Here is a 27,409-nt window from a genome sequence, read left to right as displayed (position 1 = left end):
TTTATAATTGCAATGACTGCCTGGGATCACCAGTGAAAGAAACACTGAGGGAAGGTAGAAAGGATCGCTTTGGTGGCCACAGAAGATTGGAGGAACAAGAATGATCTGGATCTTTGGGTTGCAGGCCTGCAGCCACCTTCATATGTACAAATGCAACTGCACGTGCATGCAGGGCATACCATGAGCAAGAGCACAGCCCCTTGGGCAGGCAGACTTCACCCGAAGAGCTCCTGCTCCCATTCACCGAGCAAGTCTTCACACAACACTGGCAGATGTGCCCCCAGGAAGCACAGTGCCGAGCTGCTGTGACTGCATCCCTACCTTCCCTATGGAGACAGCACCTGCCAAAGGGAGGTGGCTGCATGAATCCATGTGACAACGCCGAATTCCCAATTCGGGATGGGGATGGACATGGCTCTGGCGGCTGTCGTGTACTGTCAGCAGTTGTAAATCCGCACAGCCCCGCTGTGCGTTCACCAGCTGAGGTTGTGGCCCATCGGATGGGGACGCAGACACCAGATACAAAATGTTGGTAATTTTTTTAACTCCTTTTTGCTTCTTTTTCCCATCTGATCGAGTCACTTTGAGAGAGGGGACTGTTGCCTCAGAGCAGTTCTGTTTTCCGTTGGGAAATAAGACTCATAGCCTTATTCCTCCCTCCGTTCCCCTCACTGTGTCCCCTCTGGGATGCTGCCAAAGCAGCCACCTGACATCCCGTCCCTCACCTTTGGAACACCTTGGATTCAAGGGTTCATTTCAAAGCTGCCTGTCAGCATTTCAAACCGAGTCCATGTCCCGGACAAAGGGAGGGAGCCAGCGGCATCCGGAGCCTCCTTGTGCATGTGTGTCACAGTTTTAAATAGATTTGCCCTGCTTGGATTGGTTCATGTTGGAAAGCGAGTACTGAAATGAGAGGTCATAGGGGAGAGTTACTATGGTAATTGAGTAGTATCACCAGTAGTTTTGCTCTTATGAGCATTAAAGCACGTAATAATAGACAAACAACAGTGGTTAAAGCAAGCAGGTAGGATTACTATGTTCTTTTGTCAGAAGTATATAATGTCTTGTAGTCAGTTTTAAAGACTTCTCAACCCCCAAATCCACCCAACAGTCACCTGCTGAGTAATTTTGTATGCCTAATCTCTAGCCCTTAACTACAAGCTTTCTGCTAATTTGAGGCAAATGGGTATTTTTGACACTAAACAGGGCAGTAAAGAATCCCTGACCTAGAAAAACTCCATTCCAAGGCACTGAGAGCAGAAAAATATTCTTTCAGCATCCTTGTGAGACCTTTGGAATGACATAAAATAGCTTTGACTAAACTGTGCTGCAGCTTTCGATTAATGGTTTGCAGAAACTTGCTGAACATCCCCACTACAACTTCCCCCATAAAACTTGTCACTTCAGATTGCCATCAGCCACCACAACAATAATCATTTCATGCCTATTGCTAATTGCAAGCACAGCTGAGGCTCAGCGGGGTGCTCTTGCACAGTCCCAGGCCTTTATACCAGCCTCAATCTGTTGTATGGCACTTGTTCACACACAAAAAAACTACCAGTAAAGGCAGAAAGAGGCAGAGTCACAGGTTCCTTGTAATCCCTCTGCTACCCTGCTGACAACCCAGCCCTAGAAGCATTCCTGGTTTTGTCCCACTCTTTACAAAAGCTGAAGTGACCTTAAGCTACTAGTATGTAAGCTTTTGAATGAAGAATACAGCTCCTTCAGGTGCCTTAAGAAGCAGTGTTGCATCTGGCTTACGAGATTCTGTTTGCAGCACCCCTGGGGTGAGCTGTGGCTTCCTGTAACATGTAAAATATGAGTGTGAACTCAAGGTTCATGGCAAGGAACAGGAGGTCATGCTTCCATTCAGCTCACACCAAAGAAGACGGGGGTTTGCAGATGTTCCTGGCTATGTGTAATGACACCACCTCCCGGAAAGCGCAGGAGCCCAGCACAGGGCTTGGGGTTTTTGATAAAATGTGCCACACTCAAGTGTGTTACTTGCAGATTTATTCATATCAATTTTTGCAATTTATGTATTCAGAGACAAACTTGCTATTTCAGCAACTTATTGATCATGCTTTTGCATTCAAAGGAAAAGGGCGGGGGAGAACAAGGAAGCTTGTTGCTCGAGCTCGTTGGGGTGTTGGATGGGCACCCTTGGCATGCTCCAGCTCTGTTGATGCTTGTCCAGGAGCAGCCCAGCCAGCCCTCAGCCCAGCTCATCTACCCAGGCTAGCACCTAGCAATGAGGGGCACTGTGAAAGGCAGAATGGGAACAGGAAAACTAACCTGAAAAAGGGATTAAATTCCTGGCTGTGCAAATATGGTATCTACTTGCTGTTACTGTGCTGTGCTAACACCCAAAGAGCCTCTGTGTTTCCTCTGCTGTTAGCCAGGTCACACCGTGTAACAAACAGCAGGGGCTGTGGCATCCCTCCGTGGGAGCCCTGATCCCTTCCCTGCTGATGTCCCAGTGGGTGTGTGGCACCCACCAGAATGCACCTTCCACAGCCATTCCTCACCCTGTGCCCCAGACTGGGTGTAAATTGTCCTTGGAGTGATGGATAGGTATGCCAGGTAGCATCAGTAACGTGTGTGTGCAGCAGTGCATTTTAGGTGTTGAGGTCCATGGGCTTTGGAGCATCTGCTTGCTCTTTATAACCAGGTTGTAAAGGAGGAGATTCAGAATGCGACTGAAATGTGTTGCAGCCCCATGGCGAGGCCCCAGTGTTCGGTACTTGGTCTGCGCCCTCATGGCAGAGCCACCCCATAGAGCGAGGTCCCACCAGGACAGGACCACGCTGCGCTCTTTTGTCTGAAATGATCACGTTTCTGTTTTGGAGCATTTGGCTTTGTTGTTGTTTTTTTAATAATATAATCATATGCAAATGTTATCTTCTTTGGTAGGTTAGTCATGAATCAGAGGGCTTGTGTGTCTTATAGCACATCAACACTAGTGGTAGCTAAAGGGAACATTTAATTTATGGGCTAACTTATTTTTATGAATATGCAGGGCTTAAATTCAGCAGTTGGTGTGTGCTCTATGAAGTGACGTGACGGTTTTGTGTATCAAGATCAATGAATTAGACTTTGTCTTTTTCCCTCATAAAGCAGAAAGTCTTTGGAGTCACTCGGCTTTGAGGAGGAGAGCTCCTTTCATTGCAGCTGAGCAATGTGCCTGGCTGAGCCCTCGTCAGCCGGGGTTCAAGAGGAGAGGGGTGTAATTCAGATTGGGATTCAGCTCGGAGGAGTTTGTGTCTCCCCGGCTCTCTGTGTGTTGGAGTGTCTATAGAAACACAGGGAAATGTTTTGTTTAGCTTCAACTGAAGGTCTCGCAGCAGCAAAGTGACCCTGCTGATACCCTCCAGGCAGAGGTTACAGCTTGTTTTGGAGCCATACAGCCGCATAGGTGTGTGTGGCATGGGGCAAACATGAAATGGCAGGACCTCATCTCACTTAGAGGTAACAGAAACACCCAGCAGATTGCTGTGTGGAAGAGGCAGCAGTGGAAGGGAGATGGCGTGCGTGTGCAACATACAGTCACCTTGCTCCTCTATAGTTTGAGTTAAAGCAGTGGTGGAAAGAGGCGCTTGGTGACCTGGGCATCCGTCTGCCAGCGCAGCCCAGGGTCACAGCTACTGCCACCTGAGAGCGAGACTCATTTAAACTGGCTGTGGGAAATTAACGTTATGAACATCAGTGATTTCTCTCTGGTTTGCCCCCCACTGCCTCCCAGAATTTCAGGGGAGCCCAGTGGCAGCAGTCACTGTCTGAGGGTGCTTCCCTCACAATTCTACACCAGTTTGATGTCAGGACCTCAGGTGACAGCTCCGAGCATGGGAGCCTGACTTCTGTGGTGCAGAAAGCTCCTGCTTGCCTGCCCCAATTAGTTTCATTTGAGCTCCTAGCTCGTGCCAAGTCTCTGTCCTAGAAATGGAGGGCCTTGTGCACAAGTTGCACAAGGTGTAAGCACTGACCAAGAGGTCACCACATGCCATTTCTTTGATGTCTTTCCCTTTTATTTCCTCCGTTTTATTAAGGCCTGGTGTAGAAATAGAAGTACAAGAACATCTTCATTGAAGTGAGAGGAAAACCCTCCCCTGTGCAGAGAGACTAACTCAGCTGTGTGCTCCTCATGGAGGGCAGCAACTCCTGAGTGCTTGACCGTACAGTTCAATCACGTGTGCTGAGCCCACACTGTTTTGGTGCTGGGCTGGTTTAGCACGAACTCATCTGTGTGCTTTGGTGAGCCTTGTGCAAGCTCTCGGTCGCTCCAGGACATCGGTGTCAGCTCAGGGTACTGGAGCCACATGTCCTGCAGTGCCATCAGCACACTGCTCACAGGCAGTTCGCATGTTGAAGGGTGGAAGGAAACAAGTTTCTGGCCTCAGTTCAGCAATTACAGACTATTCAGTTGTCTCCATTCACCTGCAGCCCTGGCAGCTTCAGAAATTAGAGGGAAGAGGGCATATTTCTGTGTCAGAGACCCCCACTCAAAGGTGCAATGGAGGAAGCTAGTAATACGTCTGTTAGCCCGGTGTAAGGATTAGGCTAGCTGGGAGAGAGCTGCATTTCACACTAACTCAGTCAGGTCTTACTGGTCCAGTGGTTCTTTCACCTTTAACTAGCTCTAGATCAATTGCAGCTGCAAGGTTTTAGGCTCGTTGGGAGTAAAAGCTGCATTTCAGACTCACCCGGATGCTGCTCCATCAGAATGTATATAAACTGGTCCAGCGCTCTGGGTATAGTGTATCTCTAGCTGGTTCTAGGTTAGTTGCAGCTGCTCTGCAGCGCAGGTTTTGATCTGTGTGTGTAAGAGAAGGGTGTGCCTGTGCACACAGGGGTGCAGCGGGGTTTTTCTGTATGCACACCACTTTGTCACCAACCGTTGTGCTGAGGTTTTGTGATTATCCTCCCCCCCCCCGCTCCTCTCCTTGCTTCTCCTCCTCTTGAGGTCTCGCTGCTCGTCGGCGTGGCGTCAGACATGCCATGGCAGCCCTGCGTGAGCGGGGCGCTGATCCGCAGCCCACCGCAGGCATGCTGCACCGCAGGGCTGGCAGGCTGAGCCATACAGCTGCAAGCCTCTTTCACAGGCATTTCAAGCCCTGGAGGGGTCTCTGTGAGTTCAGCAGCTTGAAGCAAGCTCGGTTCTTTGCTGCTTTGCCATCCTTCATATCGGTGAGGGTGAAACCAAAGCATTTCCATGGGAAGGTTTAAACCAGCATCCTCACACCTTGCCCCACAGCAGCCTCCCCTCCACTCGCCATCAGGCTCACACCGTGGCTGCGTATGTGGTTCCATTTCAAGATGGTAAGTAGCTTGAGTGTGGGTCTGACACACTTAAAAGCAGTACTGTGCCCTCAGTGGGGAGGGGAATGGATTAAACACCATTGCCTGCAAGTCCTGTCAATGGCAAAATGAGATTGCAAAAGCCTTGCAGTGTTGCTGGTGGCTGTTACCCCTCACAATAAGTTTGTTGGTATTAAGACTGAAAAGCTTGTGCATGGAAATGCTGTGTAAAAGCAGGTGCCTGTCTGCCCCTCTAAGTCTGCCCCATCCCGTGAGCGGTGCATTAACAAGAAGGTGGGTGCTGCCGGCACGTTGGGCTCAGGCACAAGCACACAGCCCTAGTGTGGTTGCTGGAGAAGTCCTGTCTCTCTTGCAGCAATGGTACACCAGCTCGATGAATGTTGTCTGCACCTGGCTGACAGACCGCATGGACCTGCAGCTTCACATCTACCAACTGAAAACTCTCATTAGGATAGTAAAGGTAATTAGCACAAGTGGTTTTAATACATCTTGCTGTCAGAAGGAGTGTGTGTGTATGCCTGCATGTGTGCAGCATGGTCTCTTAGTAAACTATCACCAGCAAACAAATGAAGCCATTCACTAAAGTGCTTCAAAATTAAGATAGAATCATAGAATCATTATAATAGTTAGGGTTGGAAAGGACCTTAAGATACCTGTGTGTATGGCATGTAGCAAAGGATAGACAGGGACTTGAAATGCATATAGATGCAAAATACAGGTGTGCAAGTAAGAACAACTAAACTGTTTCCATGAAAAAAAGGGAAACTATTGCTATTTGACCCTACCTGTACCAAAATCAGCCCTTTTGTGGGCAAACGTGGCTCACACCAACGAACTCCAGTGTTAAAATGGGTTAAATCAAGCCCAAAGTTTTTAACGCTGTTTTACTAAGCCCAGCTCTGGCTCGTGATTATTGTCAGAATGCAAATGAGAATTGTTCTCAGAGCTAAGTGAAGTTGTTTCTTTTACAATGGGTGTATATAATCAACTCTAAGAGATCACAAAGGTGAGATAACATACTGTGAAAGTAACATTTTTTTTCCTTGAGTGCACGTGTATGTGTATATGTGTGTGTGCGTGCCTTGGACTAATGATAATTATTTCAGTGTGAAATCACAGTGGTTTACATGAAATAATAAGATCACAGAAGGGGGTAAATATATTTTTGATCATTTTAGGCTCTATCTAATGCTTTTTGGTCTAGTATTTTATAATGTTTATGGTCTTGTGTGCAGTGAACACATTGAAGGCATGAATAAATTAAAACTGAAATGTATTAAATGTGCTTTTCATAACTGCAAACAACAGGCACAGACAAATTATTTCTACTCGTCGCTAGCTGAGGAAAGCTTTCTTCCTTGTGCTTTATTTACACCAATATTACATTCAGAAGCAGCTACAACAAATCCAAGGACTTTCTGAAATAGCAGAACAGTAAATAGCTTCCATGAAGAGCACAGAGCAGAACTAAATGAGTTTTATCTCGCAGAGTCAAGAAGTCCTTACAGAGAAATTCGAATGAAAGAAACTAATTGTAGTAACAAAGGAAGCAGAGCTAACCACGGAAATATAACTCCAGTTGCAGACTTAGGTAAAGACAGGGAGATTTAAGAAACACATGCCGTGTGCTTATGTTTATACATCAACAGTTTTCTCCAGTATCCTGGAATTAGTTTATTTAATCCCAATACTGCAAAACTGATTGTTTAATGTGGAACATTCCAGGAATGTGTAATCACGTCTGTGGTTATGGACAATAAGTATTCTGCTGCCTGACCTTACAGGCAGGACGAAAGCATGCAGAAACAAGGGAAGCCAGTTAGAGAAGGGCCCTTATCTGTTGGTGACTTTTAAGACCCCAGTCTACCCCAGGAAAGCACCCCAGTACATTCCTGCTTTGACTCTCACAGAGTTGCAAAGCCGTAATCTGTTGCCCAGTGGGCCTTTACCACGGTAAACAGTAGCCAGCAGAGATGCCCCCCTCAGCCTCTGCACTACCTGGGGCAATGCAAAATGCCCCCAGGGCTGGGATTTCCCTGGCATCCCATCCTTTTCCATTAGTAGCCCCAACCCTGTGGCAGGGGCTGGTCCCTGTGGCGAAGCGGGGTAGCTGGTGTTCTCCCTGGCCTCTGAGCTGTCTCCTCTTTCCTCTATGCCTCTTCCCGCTGTAGAAGACGTACCGGGACTTCCGATTGCAAGGCGTGCTGGACTCCACCTTGAACAGCAAAACCTACGAGACCATCCGGAACCGGCTGACGGTAGAGGAGGCCACAGCATCGGTCAGCGAAGGCGGAGGGCTCCAGGGCATCACCATGAAGGACAGCGATGAGGAAGATGAAGAGGACGACTAGGGATGCTGGCCCAGAGGACCAGCTGGAGGTCGCCTGGTATCCGTGCATGTACCTCATCTGTAACTCAGCCACATTAGGAATTTTTCTGTCAGCTCTAAATGCCCATGAGAAGTTTACCAATACAAATGCCATGTTAGCTGTGTGGTAATAAGATTAGCACCTCTCTTTGATTCATCGGTTTCCTGAGTTCATATCTATATGTTCATAAGCAATATGGAGCACCGTTGTTTAATACTGTTAATGGAAAAAAAACTACATAGAAAACATGCTAGGTGTGTCCCTGTTATAATTAAAGTTTAAACAATGCTTCATTAATGTACTGTATATACATTGATGGTAAATTGTTGTGAAGATGAGTGACTCGAGTCCTTTCATTTCTTTGTTTCTCTTCTGTGGATGCCAACTGCTTAAAATTAATTAAAAAAAAAAAAAAGAGGAAAAAACAGCTTTGTTTTTAAAAGAAGAACAAGGCAATTACAAATGATTTTTTTTTTTGTTCTCTCTGTTCATTTACAAACCAGAAAACAAACAAACCCAGACAGCATTTGAATCATTCCGCATCCTTGTTAATGTACCAGGCTCTTCCCTTCAATATGCAGTTAACTCCATAGAGGCTACATCCCAAAGGGTTAGTCATTCTAATTGCCACACCAGATTAATACTATCATGGATATATCATGCCACATTACAAGTCCAAAGCAGTTGTTTTATGTTGACATTTGCTCCTCTGAATGTTACGTTTTTGTTTCAAATCTCCAATAACTGTGGATGTACAAAGACAACTTTAATTACAATCTTAGACTATACAAACGTGTTTATAATAATATATTGACTATTTATTTCAGTAGATTGTAACCATAATTTACAATCCCTCTGTATCACACTGGTTTTTATATATGTCATGTACATTGCATTTTGACCAGTAACTGCATGTCCATCCGTCCCTCCGGAGCTTTTACTTTCTGTGTAAAATAGTGATTCATCTTGCTTTTTTTGCCTTATACAAGCCGACAGTTGTAAAAGTGTGAGAACTGTGGCTTCTCAATAAATAACTATTCAGATGTCCTAAGAATAAATTATGGAGTCTTTTTATGTCTGCCTTAGAAAAAAATAAATCAATTACAAGCTCAGATGTAAGAGCCCCCACCTCTCAGAATAAAGGCATTTTCTTTTCTCATGGGTGTTTTTAGTTTCTTAATGTAAGAAGATGGTTTCCTGATTTGCTCCTCAAGGGCAGGGTGGGACCACACTGTCTATTCCCCAGGTACAAGGGCATTTCTGCTATCACCTCTGCAGTTGTTTCCGTCATAATCTGCACTCTATATTCTATGATTTGTCTCTGGACATCTAATGGATGATCTTGCCCTGGTTCAGCCCCTATTGTAGCACAGTTGTCAGCCTTGCCTGCCACTTACCTGCCACCAAAAGGCCTGTTTGTAGTTAAACTTAGCCCACAGCAGCAATGAGCAGGGCACATACAACCTAGCAGACCGCTAGCTGAAATTACCAAGCAGCTTCTTTGATGGGAAGCATGTTAGTTCGGGAGTTTTCTGAGACCTTTTGCAGTCACTCCCTCCCTCCAGCCAATTCAAACAAAAAATGACTCCTGTATCCTGGGTTTCAGTCATTTGAGAGAAGCAGAATCACAGAATCATAGAATTGTTAGGGTTGGAAAGGACCTTAAGATCATCCAGTTCCAACCCCCTGCCGTGGGCAGGGACACCCTACGCTAAATCATATCAATCACCCAAGGCCTTGTCCAACCTGGTCTTGAACACCACCAGGGATGGAGCATTCACAACCTCCCTGGGCAACCTATTCCAGTGCCTCACCACCCTTACAGTAAAGGACTTCCTCCTTGTATCCAATCTAAACTTCCCCTGTTTAAGTTTTAACCCATTACCCCTTGTCCTATCACTACAGTCCCTAATGAAGAGTCCCTCCCCAGCATCCCTATAGGCCCCCTTCAGATACTGGAAGGCTGCTGTGAGGTCTCCACGCAGCCTTCTCTTCTCCAGGCTGAACAGCCCCAACTTTCTCAGCCTGTCTTCATACAGGAGGTGCTCCAGTCCCCTGATCATCCTCGTGGCCTCCTCTGGACTTGTTCCAACAGTTCCATGTCCTTTTTATGCTGAGGACACCAGAACTGCACACAATGCTCCAGGTGAGGTCGAGCTGATGTCCTTCATCCCCAAGCCCAGGAACCCTTTGCCCCTATGGGGAAGAAGGACAAATGTTCACCACATGGGTGAATGCTGGAAAAGCATCCTGCCTGACATAATGAACCATTAAACTAAACCGTCTTCCAGGGTCCAAGAGCCATGAGACACTCCCTGCATATATGTGTCTCCCAAAACCGGCTCAGGTGCCTGTGCAGGTCTTTCACTGGGATGCATAAAAAACTCATCTATATCTCAACAACATTATGTTTGGAGCCTTCACTCACTCCCTGATGCCCTCACAGGACTTGCTTGACAAAACAAGTCTCATGAGACGTAAAGCAATAAACAAACTGCAGACGTGACCTGGTCCCTTCTTTCTAAGTGTCTGAGACCCATTTGAGACCCATACACATACTGACACATACACGTGCTCTCTTCATCCTCCCCCTCAGCTGTCCCAGATATTTATATGAAGGGTAACAGCTCAAAAGCAGGTACTGGGAAAGCCTTACCTGGGCTGGTCACCAGGCTGGTAGCTAAAAGCACTGCAGGAGACCCAGATTTGTAGCTCTTCTCCCAGCCAGGCAGAGCTAAGCTGGAGAAACAGCTTGATTCTGCTCTGGAAATGGCTCCCTTTTTTTTTTTCCAACATGAAATATTTATTGGATAAAAACACAGCCCACTTCCACCTGCCACCTTTCAAAATAGTGAGCCCTGCTCAGTTTTTTGAATGAAAGAGTGTGGGCGCAGCCTTCAGATGTTCCTTGGCTCTGCTTCACTAACACACATAGGTGCCTCCCTGAAACGGCGGTGATGGACACCCTCGTCTGAGTTTCTGTCTCATTAGCGATGGCCCTATAGCCTGTGACAGCTTTTCGCATGCCCTCAATCCCCAATTTTACAGACTTCATAACAACCCTCAGGACATGTCAGGCTTGACCACACACTGAAAACAAGGAAGCATTAGCCAGCTTACTCCTTTTAAGGAGTTTGAACCCAAACTGATGAGCCTCAAGTTAATACTTTAGTGTGGGCGAGGAGAAGACCTCATGTATGAGCAACACTGCAAAGCAGGATTTAACCTCACACTCCAGAGCCTGCAGCTGAGCAAAGGAGCACGTTGCACCCTGATTCCCACTGCCTTCCACCCTGCAAGAGACATGGTGCTGGCATGCCGACCCTGTTCTACACGGGTGCTGCACCGTGGTACCTCGAGCTGGAAGTTCCACCTTGGGTTAATCCTGCAGAAATGTTAAATCCGATTGGTTTGATTTTGTCTAAAAAACATCAATCCGTGTTTAAAGTCCTCCTGGCCACAGGCTACACCTTGGACAGCCCCCTGCAGAGCAAAGGTACATCTCAGGCAGCATCTTAGAGGGGCTCACTGATGGATGGGAGCTCTCTGGCAAACCCAGCCGAGGAACGCAAAGGTCTGCTGCTAGCTTTCCTTCAACCCATCGCTGCGATGGAACGAGCTCCAACAGTCAAAGGACTTTCTGCCAGTACAACTGCACCTAGATGAAGAATCTGCCAGTACAGTTATGTCAATCAGTTTTGGGGAAAGAGGAAAACTTCATTCTTCTGCCAGCAAAATTTTAAATGATAGATCAGGCCAAAACTTCTCTCGTATTTACAGGGAAGTCCAGCAAAAATATCCTTTTTTTGACAGACTTACTTAAAGCATGTGGCATGGAGACTGAAAATGCTATCAACTATTTGACTGACAAGTGTCAGCAGCTGTTCATCCAATTTGTTTTATATTTCAGCAACTAACAGATTCTTTCCCCTCTGCTGTAATGCATGTCTCCTGGCCCATAGGCATCCAGAAATTGCTTTTCTGCCTCTCTAGTGACCAAAACGTCAAAAATATTAGAAGACAATTTGTGTTCAGAAGCATAAACAGGCATGCAGTAAAGCAAGGATGATTTTGTCAATGTTCTTTTAAAAAGACTCACAGCAAACCTAAGGCAAAAAATCTCTAAGCTTTGAAAGGGAAATCTAAAGCAAACAAAGGCACTCATAAATCAGCACAGGTTAAACTATCAAGTACCAAGGCGAAAAGAAGTCATCTATTAGCCAACCAAAACACAGCTGAAGCCATATTTGAACCTCTTGCAGTCTGAAGTTCACAACTCTACAATACCACCACCACCAGTGTTGGCACAAAAACTTGCTCCATGGTGTGATGCAGCAGAGCCATGGCCGCATCAAGCTGAGTCCAGATAGGAGTCCTTTCAGCCACTCACCAAACCCAACCTTCTTCATCTTGGGTCTAGCAACACTTTCAGAACCCCTTTGATCCCTAACTGCATATAATATAAGTTACAATTACTGCAGTTGCCCCCCTTCTGAACTTGCTGGACTAAAAAGCCTGTGTGACGCCTCTCAAAGGTGAGCTGTGTCTAGCAGCATTTCCTTTATCCAAGCACATTTAGGCTCTTCGAGCTAAAAAACCTGAAGTGATATTTTCCTTAGCCTTTCTAAAAGCTACATATTCCATTTCAAGTTGTAAATCTGCATTTGTTGTAACTATGCAAAATATGGGAGGAAAAAAAGTGCAGAGATTATATGCAATCTGCCAGCAGAGTTGTGTGCCATGAGGAAAATGCCTCGCAGGTCAAAACAAAGAAAAACACTGAGCAACAAATTAGTTGCAGGCAGTAGCTAATATGGAGATCAAAAGATTAAAATCAACATGCAACGATGAAATCACTGGAATAATAGGAGCACTTAAGAAGATTAAGTCAATAACAGAGTCCAGCAGTACAAAAATAAGACTTTGATTATACTGTAAAATTGTATATGGGGAGAGCAAAAGCAATTACAACCACGACATGCTTCACTCTCCCTGCCTTAGACCATCTTGGCTCATTTCCTATGCAAGGAATACAGTTGTTGAAATAAACAGAAATGTTATGACTCAAGTGCTCAATTCAAAAACAAACCAGGTGGTCAGATCAGATTGGGGACTGTCAAGATGGGGTCTGTAAAATGAGGACTTGTTGCAGATCCCAGAGGATACGACAGCTGGGGGGGAACAAAGGCCACACCGTTTAGGACTGCTTTCAGCAGAGAATGCTCCACAAGCAGCTGATCTCGGGGGGCTGTCCCAGGCTGTCAGCTGGAGAGGAGAAGCACGCACTGGAAGGGAGAAAGGAAGAGAGAAATAGCTCAAAGGCTTGAAGTGAATGTGGTGGTGAACTCTGGGAACTGGGAAGGGTTTTTTTTCTAGCCAGGTAAAGCAGCAAAGATTGATGCTTTGTTTTGCGATGGACATCAGAGAGAGGCAGCACCCCTTAGATTCTCACATAAGGGACAAGAATATGTCCCATAATCAGGTTCACCAGTTCTGGGGGATCACACAGTAGCACAGCCCAATAGGGATGGGAAGGATGAGGGCAGCTAACACTCACCTCAACAGATCTACCCTTGATCAACCCAGGCTGAAAAAGGTAAGACAGTCCCCCCAGCACATACTGGCCATGGCCACGGGACACCAGCCTCATCCATAGACTATGAGGCCAAAAGCCTAAATCCCCAGAGATAAATGGTTACTGCAGTGGGGTCTTCCTCACCCAAGAGGTCTGAGACACCTTAGTGGTCCTGCAGTGCTCTGTATTCCATGAGGAAGAGCCTAAACCCTGCTCCTCAAAGCCTGGGATTGTCTCTAAATTGGTTTTTCATCCGCACCACTAACTGCAGCCGCACCACCACCCCAAAATCACAAGCCAGGCTCATAAATAAATCAAATAAATAAATTATCAGCTATTTTTACAGAATTTGTGGGTGTTCTTGAACATTCAGGGAATACTTGGGTTGTGCGTTCAAGTTTTTTCTGGCAATAACAAGGTCTGGATTTTTAGTTTGGGCTCTGATTGTCGGGAGGGATTTTTAGTGGTTCTTCTACCTCATGTCTTCCGCAGTGAAATCAGCACTTTTCTTGTGCCCAAGTGGCACAGCAGCAGGTTCACCAGTCAATCTGGGAGTCCTGCCAGGTTCTCTTCAACTTAGCCACCACCACCAGGGACAGGGATGCTGCAGCCCACCTGGCACCACGTGCTCCGGGGGAAGGAGGCAATGTGCTGCTGTCACTGTCACCTCGGGACCTTGCAGCCCGTGGAGTCCTGCTCTGCAGCGCATGGGGACATCTGCGACAAGAGATCAAACACAGGCAAATACAGATCTCAAACAAGGCAAAATGTGGCACAGGCAGAAAGACTGGTCAATGCAGAGTGGGAAGTGAGTTGAAAAGAGACAGTGGAAAGATTGGCTTTGGAAGGACTCTTACTTTATTTGAGGTATTTTTCCATTGAAAAAGTAAGTTATTTTGAAAATGTGATGGTTTTCTATCTCATTAAAGGGAGCATAATTCAAAACACGTGGAGTTTGTCCCACTTTTTTTTTTTGGCCATCCTTCTTTGAGGCAAAAAAAAAAAAAAAAGGGAAGGAATAGGAACACAAAACTCAAGTGGGCTTCTACTCATTCTCACTGCTTTTTGCTCCTTTTTCTGAAACGTTTTCAGTAGGAAAGTGAGAAGAAGGCCATCCCCCCATTATATTCTCCTTCTCTACTTCCTCCCACCTTTTCTCCTAAATAGAAAATAAGGGGAAAAAAAAACAAAAAAAAACCCAGAAAAATGTAAAAGCTCCCACTCTTTCAAAACAAAAAAGTACCACACTTCCAAACATTAGGAAGGGACATCTTTCAGTTGCAGCATTCAGAAATTAAACGCACCATCGCTCCATCCCTGCAACGCAAAGAAGGACTATTTCCCACAAGAAGGATGGAGAACAGCAGCTCACCCCTTCGACAATCTCCCGCTTGCCTTTGGGCATGATGTGGACTCTGCCAACTCCTTGATGCCTCCTGGGCCAGACCAGTCTCGCACCAGGAGCTAGACTTCACCCATGATGTCTCTCTCTCCACTCCTCACAGGCAGGCAGTGTTTTTGGGGCATAAAGCCTGGCTGGGATCGAGCCGTTAGTTACCATTCCTGTTGACAGGCAAACTAGAATAGGCTCTGGCTCACTTTCTCCGAGCTGCGGAAGGAGGAATGAGCCGGGAAAAGAGTTCATTCAATTGCTTCTGTTTGGCAGCTCTGCAGGACTCTCCGCATAGAACAGAAAGCGATGTGGCAAGTAAGGAGTTGCCATTTTTAGAATTACATAAGCCAGTTTGATTGCCATCGAGGCACTCTGTGCAGCTCCTGCCACGGTGCCCTGCCGCTTGCTCTGCAGTGGGGCCGGGTTTCAAAAAGCTTTAGGAGCAGGTCAGAAACCTGCTCTTCAAATCAGGTTAAAACCGGCAGCGTTAGCCCTTCAAAGTCAGCACAGACATGCAAGGACCCTAGGCCAGGGTGCTTCCAAAATCCCACTGACCACATTTGCTGTGGGACTCAAGCAGTGTTGCAAACCCTAGCTCCTCGGTAGCGCTTCATACACCAGATAATATAAATTAGGACTACCTGCTTGCATAGATGCTATAATGCGTGTGTAACTCAGTGAAAGGGCTGAAAACAACAGCCTGGAGGGACCCAATGCCAAGGTGGCTTCACCATGTCCCATACAGTCATGGTTGTCTCCAGTGGGTGACACAGCAGCAGAGGAGGGCCACCTCACCGACCCTAAGGGCCCTGCCCGTGTTGGCTGAGGTGTCGGTACTGCTCCCATTATACAACACTATGGTTTCAAAGGGGTAACTGGAAGCAGTCAAACGGGTAACAAACCCCTCTTCATCCCAGCACCAAACTGCTATCCCAATTTCCCCATTCGTTGCTCACCGATTTGTCCATAAAGTGCCTCTGACCACTGCAAACTGAACTCCACCCAAACACCTTGGGGCCATTCCTCGGTTGCCCTTTAGGGCCACTAATTGCTGACCTGCATTGAGGCAGACCCAAACTCAGCACGGTGGAGCCCGAGCCTGGCCATCACTGCGGTCCAGCTCTCCTCCATTGGCCCCTCCGCCACACCTCACACCAGCTACAAAGCCACATCAGCAGCTGCTCCCCAGGCTCAGAAAGGCAGCCCCATCCTAATTGCCTGGACTGGTGGCTCACCCGGTCGTCCATCACCTCCTGCTATTGAAAATAAATAATAATAAAAGTACTTTAAAATCACATACAAAAAGCAAAGCAGCCTAGAAATCAAAGCCACCATTTCAGAGAGATCGAAGCATAATGCTAATAACTTTCGGCAGCTTCCACTGTGGAGTTTAAGCAGCTGCCAAGTTAAATAACCAGGAGTATCCTAAGTTATCTTCCAGTGGACCATAAATGCTCAGCGCCGACTGCCCCGGCGGGGCGGCCGGACGGGCGGGAGCGCTGCCGGGCCTGTGGGCCCCTGCGCCCCCCGCCGGGACGGGGCCCAGGCGGAACGCGGTCCCGGGGAGCCCCTCATGGGGCGGGTTTGGTTGTCGGGGGGCGAAAGGGAAAGCCCCACTGGTTTTCGATGTCAGCGGCCGAGGAGCGTTTGGGGCCGGGGCAGCGTGGCCGCAGCTAACGGGACCGGGCGCCCAGCGAGCCCTGGGATGCACCTGGGCTGTTTCGCGGGGCCAGGCGGGCACTGCAGCCGTTTACCGGGGATGTCAGCGGCGCAAAAATAACCTGGGGAACGATCGCGTTTGCGTTGTGAGAGGCTTCGCGGCGAGCGCCTTCCAGGGAGAAAATCCGCAAACCATTTCCCCCCGCCAAACCCCGGGTGAAGGATTAAAACCCCACAGGAAGAGGCAGAGAGCGGCGCTGGGATGGGACCCCGCAGCCCGCCCGACGTGCGGCCGCTCCTGCCCCCCAAAGCCGGGTTTAGGGCACAGAGCGGGGCTTAGGCACGGCGGGGCTGGGGCAGCTGTCCCAAAGTCAGTCATTTGTAATAGGCTTGCCGGAAGAGCAGCAGTGGAATTGATAGAGACAGCCTCCAGCTGCGCCTAAACCTGCAGTTTCAATTAAAATACTGAGCTCCGATGCGCGGGTTTGAGCTGGGATCCCCAAGAGCTGATGCACAGGGAGTGCGGTACCCCCGCTCCTCACCCTCCACGGGGACCTTTTCGGGCCGCGGCCCCGGGGCTGCTACACGGGGTCCTCGCCGCTCCTCACCCCCCGGGAGCCCCGAGGCCTGCGGGACCCGCAGACCTGCTCGATGCGGAGCGGGGAGCCGGCGGCTGCCGTGCCTTCGGCCGGGGAAGGGAAAGAGGGAGAGACCCGGCCCGGAGAACAGCCCGGCAAGGGGAAGCTGGCAGCGAGGTCCCGGCCCCGGCTCCGCAGCCCTCTTTTATCCTGCCCGAAATCATCTCGTTTACAGAAAATATTTGTTTGCACTATTAGTTGGTACTGGAGTTAATTACTCAACGTGTGAGCGGGGAGTAATATGGATAAAAGCAGCCCCAGTGTTTATTGTGTGGGTGAGCTGTTTGAGCGGTGCTTGAATAAACTGCAATTAGGGTTAGATAGAGATTAATTAACATGTGAGTGGCAAGGTGTAAAATAGTTCCCAACCCTCCACTCAGTATAATCTGCAGGCGAGGAAAAGAAGTTTGTGGAGGCTAATTAAATACTTTGCTAAAGCCGGCGAGCCCCGGGAGCAAGCGGAGCGCAGCCGCTGCCTGCCCCCTGCCCGCTGCCGGGCAGAGGCTCTGCTCGGCTCCCCAGGGCTCTCCCGCAGTCCAAGCACCAGTTTGTGCCGGTGCACGCTGCTCTCCGCGCTTCCATCTCACCTTCTCCCCCCTTAAAACGCGGGACCCATCGGAGGAGACCGGGAGGACAGCAGCGAGCAGGGCTGGGGGACAACAACTCCTGATGCTCCAGATGGGAAGAGCCCTATTCGCGAGGCGGGGTGTCCCCCCTCACGTTCCCGAGGAGCCCCCGGGGCAGGGCGCTCCCCTCCGCCAGCCGGGGGCTGCTGCGGCCGCTTACAAAGTTTGTCTCTGGAGCGTGCTGTGGTTCGCAGGTGAAAAACCCTGTCTGCAAACAGCCGCCGGCGAGCTGCCCCGGCGGGGAGGCGAGGGGAGGCTTGTCAGAACCCCCGAATTGCTCCAAACTTTCTTCGGCGTGCGAGGGAGGTGGGAAAAGTGATAATAAATATAGATGGATATAGGGGCCTTTTCATTGCTTTGCTTTACCTCTGGCCAGGCTCAATCTAAACCCTTCGCTCCCCCGCCCCCTCCCCCGGCTAATCCTCCCCTTTATTTTAGAAACACACAAAACCAGGTTCCACGCAGCGCTATAGTGGCTACAAGTGAAAGAGAACTGAGCGCCCTGAATCGCTGGGGGGAAATTGGTCCGGCTGAATAGCCCCGGCGAGGGACGGGAGGCTAATGGGGGCCAAGGGGGGTGCTGCCGCCGCGGCCGGGCCCCCCAAACCAGGTGGACACGGGGCTTTCTCAATTGCCCGCGTCCTCGCATCTGAGGGTTCTGCAAATCCTCCCCTCCCGCATCAAGTCGTTTTAATTAGAGAGAGGAAGGGAAGGACCCCCAGCATCCAGGCGCTGTAATGTAGCGTCTCCTATTTTGGGGAAGAGGGAGGATGGGGGGGGGGGGCACGACCAGGACTATAAGGGGGAGCTGCTCTGCTGCCACCCCCCCCCAGGGAAGCGGGCACCTTTCGGGGTGACAGTTTGCAAACCTCCCGTTTGCAGCGCACGGGGCCGTGTTTTAATTTATTTTTAAATATTTTTCATTTATTTATTAATTTATTTTTTAAAAAGCAGCGAAAACCCAGCCCCGGACTCGACTCCCTCCGCGTTTATTTAAGGCTAATCACCAGCTACCCTGAGAGGGGTGGAATTAAACTTAGTTTAATTAACATTAATACACTGTCCTAATTAATGGGTTGGCTATTAATTTATACATGCTGGGGAGGCTCGCAGATAAGTGACAATTTATTAATTATCTTCCAGCTCGGTTGCAACGGAGCTGATTGCAGATGGGTTGCCAAAATAACTCGAGCATGGTTGCGTGGTAGTTGCTTTAGGAAGGGAAAAAAAATTCATTCTCCCCCTTCTTAAAGAAAAAAAAAAAAAAAGAGAAAGAGAAAGAAGAAGAAGGAAAAAAAAAAAAATCCTCACGCTCACTCGGAGTGGCTCTTCTAACCCCAGCAAGAACTGGAGCACTCTTTTCCACCCAACTTGTGAATCGCACTTGCCTTCTAATTTGCCACATGCAAAACGATTCCTCTGCTTTGCAAGTTGCTTTTTAAGAAGGGAGAGAGAGAGGAAAAAACGCAGCTCGCACACGAGCGATTTGTGCGTCTTAAACTGGAAGGAAATTGTGCGTGGAGAGAAAGAGGGGGGGGGAGCTCCTCTTCCTCTCTCTGCCCCAGCCCACCGCGCTCCAGCCCGGCGCCTCGGCTCGGGGAAGATCCGTGGTGGCATCCCCATGTCATTCTGCTCCAAGTGACTTCATGTGATGTCAGCTTTAAATGTACGAGACCGTGATCTGACGCTCAGGAAGATGTTTGCTATCAAAATGTGACGGTGGCCACACTGCGCTGCTTGGATGAGGCTCGCCGGCGCTGGGCAAAGGTAAGTGGTCCCAAGCCGAACCCCGCCGCCCCTCACCGTGCTCCCTGCCCCCCGCATCCCCTGCACCGCGGCCATTGGTGGGGCTGGGCTGGGTGGCATTGGGCTGGGGGAGACTTTTCTTTTTCTTTCTTGTTTTTTTTTTTCTTTTAAATACTAACAAGGTCTAGCTTGCATGTTACTTTAGCGTGTTCCGCTTAATGAGCAGTAATCTGGTACCCTACGTGCCATTGTTCTTGGATATGTTCATTTGAATGTAAATAGGGAGGGGGTGCCGGGGGGGGGGGGGGGGGGGGGGAGAATAAGGTGCTTATTAAATTGATTTGTCTCCCTGGCTTTTCTGGAATGCAGAGCCGAGAGCGGGAGCCACTCGCTGCTCACACCAAGTTCCCGCACGGCGGAGCGACATGGCGAGCCCGGGGTCGCTGGAGACGGTCATGCCTTCCTCCTGCCCCCGGCACGACGGCAGGGCCGCCGCCGCTAACCCCTCCAAGACCCTGGCCTTCTCCATCGAGCGGATCATGGCCAAGACGTCGGAACCCAAGCCAGCCTTCGAGCAGCGGCACGGAGGGCCGGAGTCGGAGCCGGTCAAGAAGCCGCTGAGCCTGTGCTCACCCCTGCCCTGCGTGATCCCCATCCCGCCGCTGGGCTACGAGGTGCCCTCCAAGACTCTCAGCTACTCGGAGCTGTGGAAGAGCAGCTTGCGGGGCGGCGCGGGGCTCTGCAAAGCCAACTGCGGCGTGTGCTGCAAGGCAGAACTCGCCCTGGGCCAGCCCAGCGGCCGGCTCATCAAGCCGCAGGTCATCCATCAAGCGGGGGCCGTGCCGGCAGCCCCCCGCTCCCTTTACTACTTCAATTACCTGGACGCCGCGTACCACCCGGCCGACATCCTGCACGGACAGCTCTTCCCCGCCGGCCTGCTGGGGGCCCCGCCGCCGGGGGGCCTCTCGGCCCACCAGAAGCTTTTCCTGCTGGAAAACGCCAAGCTAGCGGGGCTGGCGGCCGAGAAGCTGCCACCACCGCCGCCCTTCGCCCATAAGGAGCGGCTGCCGGGACACCTCGACCAGGTGATGAAGGATGCGGCGGCGGCGGAGCGCGGCGGCCCCCCCAAGGGCCACGCCAAGCTGGGGGGCGGCGGCGGCGCGGCGGAGGGAAAGCCCAAAAACTTTACCTGCGAGGTCTGCGGCAAGGTAAGGGGGGCGCCGGCAACGGGGAGGGGACACACACACACACACACACACACACCCCAGGAGCGGCCGGGCCGGGCCGGGCCGGGCCTGACCCCGTTTTCCCGGCGCTTCCCCGCAGGTATTCAACGCGCACTACAACCTCACCCGCCACATGCCGGTGCACACGGGGGCCAGGCCGTTCGTGTGCAAGGTCTGCGGGAAGGGCTTCCGCCAGGCCAGCACCCTGTGCCGGCACAAAATCATCCACACCCAGGTAGGTGGGGGGCTAGGCGGGGGGAAGAGGCTGGCCCCCGCCCCCCGCAGCCCCCCCTGACCGGCCTCTCGCTTTCCTTCCCCCCCCCCCCCCCCCCCTCCACCCGGTTGCAGGAGAAACCCCACAAATGCAACCAGTGTGGGAAGGCGTTCAACAGGAGCTCCACGCTCAACACCCACATCCGCATCCACGCCGGCTATAAGCCTTTCGTCTGCGAGTTCTGCGGCAAGGGCTTCCACCAGAAAGGTGAGCTGAGCTGAGCTGAGCTGGGATGGGACGGGGCCCTCGCCCCCCGTTAGCGGAAATTAGACGCGGCGAGCCCTGCCCGGCTCGGCCGGAGCAGCCGCCGCTCCCAATTACTTCCCCTCTAAGCGGGGCCGCATCGCTGGGCCCCGCTGATAGTTCTCCCTAAATGCTTTTTAAATGAGAGGTGCCGGGGGCCTTGGTCCTAATCCAGAGCCCCTCCGTTTGCCGTGGGTCACTGGGCTGACCCTGTCTCTCATTTGTGCCGTGCCAGTTGCACGCTGCTCCGCGCTGACAGGGACCAAGTTTGACAAGGCGGGCGGGGGGAGACACTTCCTAATGCCCCCCACCCCGTCCTGCCCGGCTTTACCTGTGCACCGAGCGGCCTGGGCACCTTCGGTAACCCCCTTTTCCACCTTCCTTTCTCGCAGGCAACTACAAGAACCACAAGCTGACCCACAGCGGGGAGAAGCAGTACAAGTGCACCATTTGCAACAAAGCCTTCCACCAGATCTATAACTTGACTTTCCACATGCACACCCACAATGACAAGAAGCCCTTTACGTGCGTCACTTGCGGGAAAGGATTTTGCAGAAACTTTGATTTAAAAAAGCACGTCCGAAAGTTGCACGACAGCGTCTCCAGCGCTCCTCCGCCGCGGGACTCTGGGCGCAGCGGGCAGAGCTAAGGGCCCCGCACGCCGCCCCACTCGGACCTGCTCCACCAGGCCACCACTATTTATCCAAACCAGCCTTTGCTTCTCTTCTTTCCCCCAGCGAGCTCAGCCGCCGGTAGCAAGCGATCCCGAGCCGCAGTTGTATATAAGAGGAATCTTATTTAACGGCGCGTTGCGCCGCTGGAGCGGGCCAGGAGGGGCCGGGCTGGCCGCCCCCCGCCAGGACAGCGCTCTTTATCCGTGTCTGTAAATCTCCATTTTAAATGTACGCTCGAATAAGTGAGGAATATATATATATCTATATCTATCTATCATGGGACAATAAACCGACCCTTCGCAGGTGTCTCATTTCCCACCTCGGCCCCGGTCCGAGCTGGGGACCGGGCTCAACGGCGCTGTCCGCCGGCTATACGCGGCTTGCGGGAGCTCCGGGCGCCAGGACGACGGCGGGGAGAGCCAAGCCCTGCCGCCTCGGGGCCCACCGAGCGCTGTGGAGGAAACCGAACGAGGGCGGGAGGGCAGCGGGCGGCTTCCTGGTGCTGCCGCCCCCCGGGAACGGGGCAGCGCCGCTGCGGGACCCCCGGCAGCCTGCGCGAAGGGTGGTTCGGAGTTTCCCAGCGCCGCTTCCCGGGGTCGGTTCATTACGGCGTGTTAAATCCGCTGCTGAATGACTCTCTTCCCCTGCATGCAGATAAAATGATCTCACGCTTGCTTTCCGAGTAATGACCCAAATTAAGAGAGAAAACACAGACCCTTCAAACCGCATTACATTAATCTAATCACTCCCAGCAGGCCTCAGAAACTCTTTTTGATCAGAATATGGATAATCAAGCACTTGGATAACACTAAATATTCCTTTCTCATCTCCACCCCTCCCTCACTTTTAATATGCGAGTGTCTATTCCGGCCACGTCGTTAGGAACAATATTATTCTAGAGGAGTAAGGAGCTGGAGCCGGCCGTGCGTGTGCGTGTGCTCGGGCCGGGCTTGCCAATGAAGAGGGGAACAAGCGAGGCACCAAAATGCCTGGGGACGGTGTAACGGGGAGTTCACCTTTCTCCGCTTAATTGAGTAGCTAAACGGTGGGAGGCAAGGACAAGCACAGCTCGCGAGGCGACCCCTCGCTCCGGCTTTCGGGATTCATTAATCGGCTGCGATGCTCCGCTCTCCCCGATGAGCGGGCCGGGCCTGGGGGGATGCCGGGTCCCCTGCTCCCGCTGGACGGAGCGGAGCCAGTTCAGAGATGCTCGGGGTTTGCATTTTGAAGTACCAGAAGTAGCGTTTGGACGGTTTGCGCCGGGTGAGGAGCGGGAAAGGATGCCCGTGGTCCTGGCAGAGGGGAAAGATCGTGGTGGAATTTGTAAAAGATTTGGGGAGAGTTTCAGGTTATATTAAAAAAAAAAAAAAAGAAATAAGAAAAAATTGAACCCCGTCGCTGTAAGTCTCTGCTCTGGGAAGCCTCGGGGGGTGGGGGGAGGGAACCGTCCCCAAGCAGTGAAGAGGCTGTATCTCAGCCCCTCACCGGCAGATCGCGGCTGCGAATCGCCAGCCGAGCCCGGCTCTCCCCAACAACGGGGCGGGAGAGCCCCCGGCCCAGAGGCATCGGGAAGGGACCCGTCTCCTCTGAATGGACACTGTGCGGGGGGACACACGGCAGGACAGGGTCCCGGAGGCGGCGAGCGGCGGGTTGTGCGCAGCTCGGGAGCAGCCGCGGAGCCGGTCCCGCTGCCAGGGCCGGGGAAAGCGGCACTGGAAGAGGGTAGGGCTGTGCTGCCAGGCGGGGTCCCAAAGCGGGTCCCCCCAGACAGCTCGCAGGCTGCTTCCCCAGAGCTCCTGACAGGCGGGAGCAGCGCGAAACCTGCTCCCGGGAAGGGAATCGCGTTCTTTTCGTATCTTCATAAAAAGCGGTGTTGTTTACAGAGCCCTCTGCGAGAGGGGGAGCGGCATCCCCGTCACGGCTGCGGGCATCCTCAGGGCACCCCGGGTGCCGCGCCGGCCCGGTGGGTCACCCCGGCGGCGGTGGGCAGCGCAGCCCGTCCCGCGAACGTGTCGCTCCGGTGTCCCTCGGCATCGGGCGCACCGGGAAGCGATCGCCACCGGCCCCCTCACCCCCTCCTTCCCCGGGATCTCACCCGGATCCCGGCACACACAAGCCGCAGATCGCGGGGGAGGGGCGGTTCTGTCAGACACACACACGCCAGAGCCTCCAATTATCTTCTCCCTCACAAGATGTTTCTGCTGTCCACGACTGCTCACACTTCGGCACTCTTGCCAGCAAGCCTCAATAATAACACAAAAACCCGCACAGAAACCCCTCTCTCGGCACCGCAGCCAGGCACACAACAGATTGAGCAGGGCCGATGCCTCGGGGGGGGAGTGGGGGTTAGAGGTGCCTCCGCGTACAGAGCGACGAGCCAGCACCGTCGGGCTACCCCCCCGCCTAGCTCGGCTCGGCCCGGTCCGGTGTGTCCCTGGGACCGGGCAGCAGCCAGGTGCGCCCCGCCGGGGATGGGGAAGCGAACAACCTGGAGGCAGCTGCGTTGCCCTTTTCCCTGCACTCCGCTCTCCAAACGTCTGAGCAACCAGTTTGCTGCTAGAAACATGTTAATTGCCAACGGAGCTCATTAAGGCATGCACATGCAAAACACAGCAAGGGAGATTAAATGGACAAAAGCGCAATAATGAACTGTCAAAAATCGGACCCATCTACAAGACCAGGAGCACTCAAGAATGAGGCATTTAGAGGCAACAAAGGATTGTCTGGGACAGGAAGAAAGGACGACCTAGACTTTTGTTTAGTCAACACAATTGATTACAAATGAGAGATTAACAGGATAGCTTCAGAGTTTTTTTGAAGGAGGCAGAAGAGAAAAGTCCAATTAAGTGCACCGAATGTTAACTACATTGATTTCCACGGCCAGCCCTAGAGAAATTCTCATTAAACCATCCCTGGCGATCCCTTTTGGAAAGTAATTTGTCTCCCTGATGGAGCAGAGAAAGGGAGCCGTGTAAAGAGAAAGAAGCGCTAGTTCTTGGCACAATGAGCTTAGGAGACACACTGGAAAGAGCCAAAGGGGGAGTTAATGAGCATCTGACAAGCCGCTTGGACCCGGGCCTGGAGAGCAGCGATGAAAAGATGGAATTGGCCAACAACTATTCTTTATATCAAACATAAAAAGGCCAATCTGAAACAGGGCTGCTCAAAGCTGGTGGGGAAGAAAAGAAAGGCCCCCACTGGGGGGTGGAGTGGAGGGCTCAACTGCCCCACTGGGATGGGGAAAAAAACCATAATCTACCGGTATGACCCTCTCGGAGACGGGGGCTGCGGGACCCGGCACCACCCCCGGTCAGGGCTGGGAGGGGGCTTAGCTTCACCCCACACCGCCCCCCGGTAAGGGGACCCCACGCCCGCCGCGCTGGGAACAGCTTTGGGAGGTTGTCCCGCAGAGGTACATCACCAGGCGGCACCAACAGCGGCCTGGCTCTCCCCGGGAGGCCGCGCCGCCCCGAATCCGCCTTCCACTCGGGGGTGCATTTGCCCGACCCTCCCCAGGGACCGGGCACCGCAAGGCAACGCGCCTCCTCTCCCCTCGTGTGGACACGGCTCGCTCGCAGGCTCTTAAATCAGATTAGGGCTCGTTAATAACAATTTTGGCTTAAGTCTGTATTGACTTAGGTTTAGGAATGGCTTAGCACTTTCGCTTAAGTCAACACGACAGCTAAATTGACACATGCCTTTCCCAACCCGCAGGGTTCCCGCGGACGCACAGGTGCCCGCAGGACTCGTCCTTCTGCCGCTTTAAGCCGTTTTACGCGAGTATTTGCATTATCTTTGAGCGAGCCACCGGGCCTCGAGGGTGCCGGCCCATTCCTCATGTCACCCACGAGGGTCGTCCCACGGAGGGGCTCCGCTTCCCGGCCACCTCTCGAGGTTGAGTCCTTCGAGCTCTCGCCCTTCTCGCCGGTCAGCCCCTGCGGTCCTTCCCCAGTCTGTTCCCTAACGCCCCTCGCCACCCTTGCGGGTGTGGACCTCGGATAGCCCAGAGAATCGGGGCCGCGCCGACAGCCGGCTCCGATCCCGGGCGGGACACCGAGGGACACCTGGGGGCAGTGCAGGCAGAGGGGGCGAGCGGCTGCTACCCCGGGGGTGCGCTGCGAGGGGCTGTAACGATGGAGCTGCTTGGTGACCCATGCTCACCCCACACTCTCCCGAGTGCTCCGGCGAGCAGATCTTACACCGCAACGAGCTTCACCCCAAACCATTCGTTTTCCTAACCTCCTTTCACTACCACCCTACCTTCTCCCAGCCACCAGCTCTGAAACTCTCTAGGGTGACCCAGTCACAACTAAAGTTCTCAGTAAAGACACTTAAAGAGAAGAAAAAACTCTTTACCAGCTTGCTTCTACCGTCCTCCATGACTCTCCAGGAAACCTAACCGACCGTTTAACACTACTCCTAGCCTACTCATACCACTAACCCTGCCTGAGCTGATGCCACAAGCACACGTTATTCCTATTTCTCTCTTGCAACTGCTTGATTGATTGAATCACGGGCAACACGTGCCCTCAATTAAAAACATTTAAACGAGGTGCATGTGGACGCCTGTGCTCCCTGTGTTGGGGCGGGTTACTTTTCCTTCTTAGAGGATGCACTCAGCCCTGGGACATCGGGAGCACAAACAGCTCTCTGGCGTGGGTGTTTCAAGGCACCAGTACTCTTAAAGTCGGAAAAAGCCTGCTTTGAAGTGACCCCGGGAAGAGCGTGTTTAGTTAGGGCAACGCCTCGTTGTCCTCATCGGGGACAACGAATTGCTGGATGTGGAGCGCAGGGGAAGGGGCTGCTCCCAGAGTTCTGGGTTTGTAACCCAGAAACACCACCAAAACGTGACTTTTCCTACAAGCATTTGCATCTTCGCAGTCCTCTGCAAACGCAGCAACTGATGAGTAACTTTAAAAGCGAGCTGGTAGGGAGCAGAAGCCCCTCCAGCTGATGGGCAGGGTCCAGGCACTCTGCTTCACCTCTCCCTACTGCTGGCCGAGGGGCTGGGAGTAGCCCCGGCCCCGCCGAGCGGTCCCATCCCCACCTCGCCGCGCTGTCCCGCTACCAGCGGCCGGGGGCAAACCCCTCGCCCAATCGCAACGGGGATGAGCGCTTGGAAGACCTCTGCGATGGACAGGATTGTCCTGCGCAAAGGCTGAGGCGTTGAAATCGCTCAGAAGAGCACCTGAGACTTCCCGCAAGCGCCTTCCTTAAGTCCCGTTAACTGTCTGCTGCCCCTTCTCCCGTCTTCCTCACTGCTGCCAGTTGCCAAGATATTTCACATAAATAGAAGCTTTCTGATTTATAATCAGCCTCTTCCTTCTGATTCATTATGTTAATGAACTGAGATATTACCAACATTGGATTATCGCATCACTGAATGAATCCAGCAAAAGAAAGCTGATTATAGAGGAAAAAGCCAAGTGGACCCGGAAACGGCCGGGAAACAGTGTGAAGAGTTAACCAGCTGTTTAAGCTCTCTCTTGACACCATTCCCAAATGACAGGAGTGCGATAGTTTCGTTCACGCAGAGAAATCCTTCCCCTGTAGATGTACAGATTCGTTTCCCACCGTCACGGTTATTATTACGGGCAATTCCAAGGGTCTTATCCCGCTGCCCGTAGCTTCCCGGGGAGCCCCGGCTCCGTTCGGGGAGGACAATTCCCC

General features: G+C 51.7%; 2 protein-coding genes and 1 long non-coding RNA gene across 9 annotated transcripts in view; all 3 read left to right on the top strand.

Annotated features, from left to right (window-relative positions):
* The window catches only part of CADPS (calcium dependent secretion activator), a 211,788-nt gene extending 202,944 nt beyond the window's left edge, over positions 1 to 8,844 (top strand). For all 7 annotated transcript variants that reach the window (XM_061472882.1, XM_061472881.1, XM_061472883.1 and 4 more), the window contains 2 exons: positions 5,672 to 5,776; positions 7,488 to 8,844. In XM_061472882.1, the coding sequence (XP_061328866.1) occupies positions 5,672 to 5,776; positions 7,488 to 7,667 (285 nt within the window). In that variant the 3' untranslated portion in view covers positions 7,668 to 8,844. The remainder of the gene's footprint in view (positions 1 to 5,671; positions 5,777 to 7,487) is intronic.
* Positions 8,845 to 17,831: 8,987 nt separating this feature from the next.
* On the top strand, positions 17,832 to 18,850 carry LOC133279312 (uncharacterized). The gene is made up of 2 exons (XR_009746838.1): positions 17,832 to 18,310; positions 18,720 to 18,850. It is a non-coding gene; the product is annotated as an uncharacterized LOC133279312 (long non-coding RNA).
* A 181-nt stretch (positions 18,851 to 19,031) lies between these two features.
* Positions 19,032 to 22,467, top strand: FEZF2 (FEZ family zinc finger 2). The gene is made up of 5 exons (XM_061472874.1): positions 19,032 to 19,343; positions 19,692 to 20,530; positions 20,649 to 20,783; positions 20,897 to 21,029; positions 21,458 to 22,467. The coding sequence occupies exons 2-5, from the start codon at positions 19,748 to 19,750 to the stop codon at positions 21,712 to 21,714; spliced, it is 1,308 nt and encodes a 435-aa protein (XP_061328858.1). The 5' UTR covers positions 19,032 to 19,343; positions 19,692 to 19,747; the 3' UTR covers positions 21,715 to 22,467.
* The last annotated feature ends 4,942 nt before the right edge of the window (positions 22,468 to 27,409 follow it).

The sequence above is a fragment of the Pezoporus flaviventris genome, unplaced genomic scaffold, assembly GCF_033815535.1.
Source record: "Pezoporus flaviventris isolate CSIRO_AGI_PZ_B2104156 unplaced genomic scaffold, CSIRO_AGI_Pfla_v1 ptg000073l, whole genome shotgun sequence".
NCBI classification, from domain to species: Eukaryota; Metazoa; Chordata; class Aves; order Psittaciformes; family Psittacidae; genus Pezoporus; species Pezoporus flaviventris.
This window is presented reverse-complemented; position numbering and strand designations above follow the sequence as displayed.

What these genes read in the sequence shown, in the direction of transcription:
- FEZF2 (XM_061472874.1), top strand. Translation starts at nt 19,748, where the DNA reads ATGGCGAGCCCGGGGTCGCTGGAGACGGTCATGCCTTCCTCCTGCCCC. An exon ending in ACAAAATCATCCACACCCAG is followed by an intron (nt 20,784 to 20,896) that starts GTAGGTGGGGGG and finishes ACCCGGTTGCAG; the next exon opens with GAGAAACCCCACAAATGCAA. An exon ending in CAAGGGCTTCCACCAGAAAG is followed by an intron (nt 21,030 to 21,457) that starts GTGAGCTGAGCT and finishes CCTTTCTCGCAG; the next exon opens with GCAACTACAAGAACCACAAG.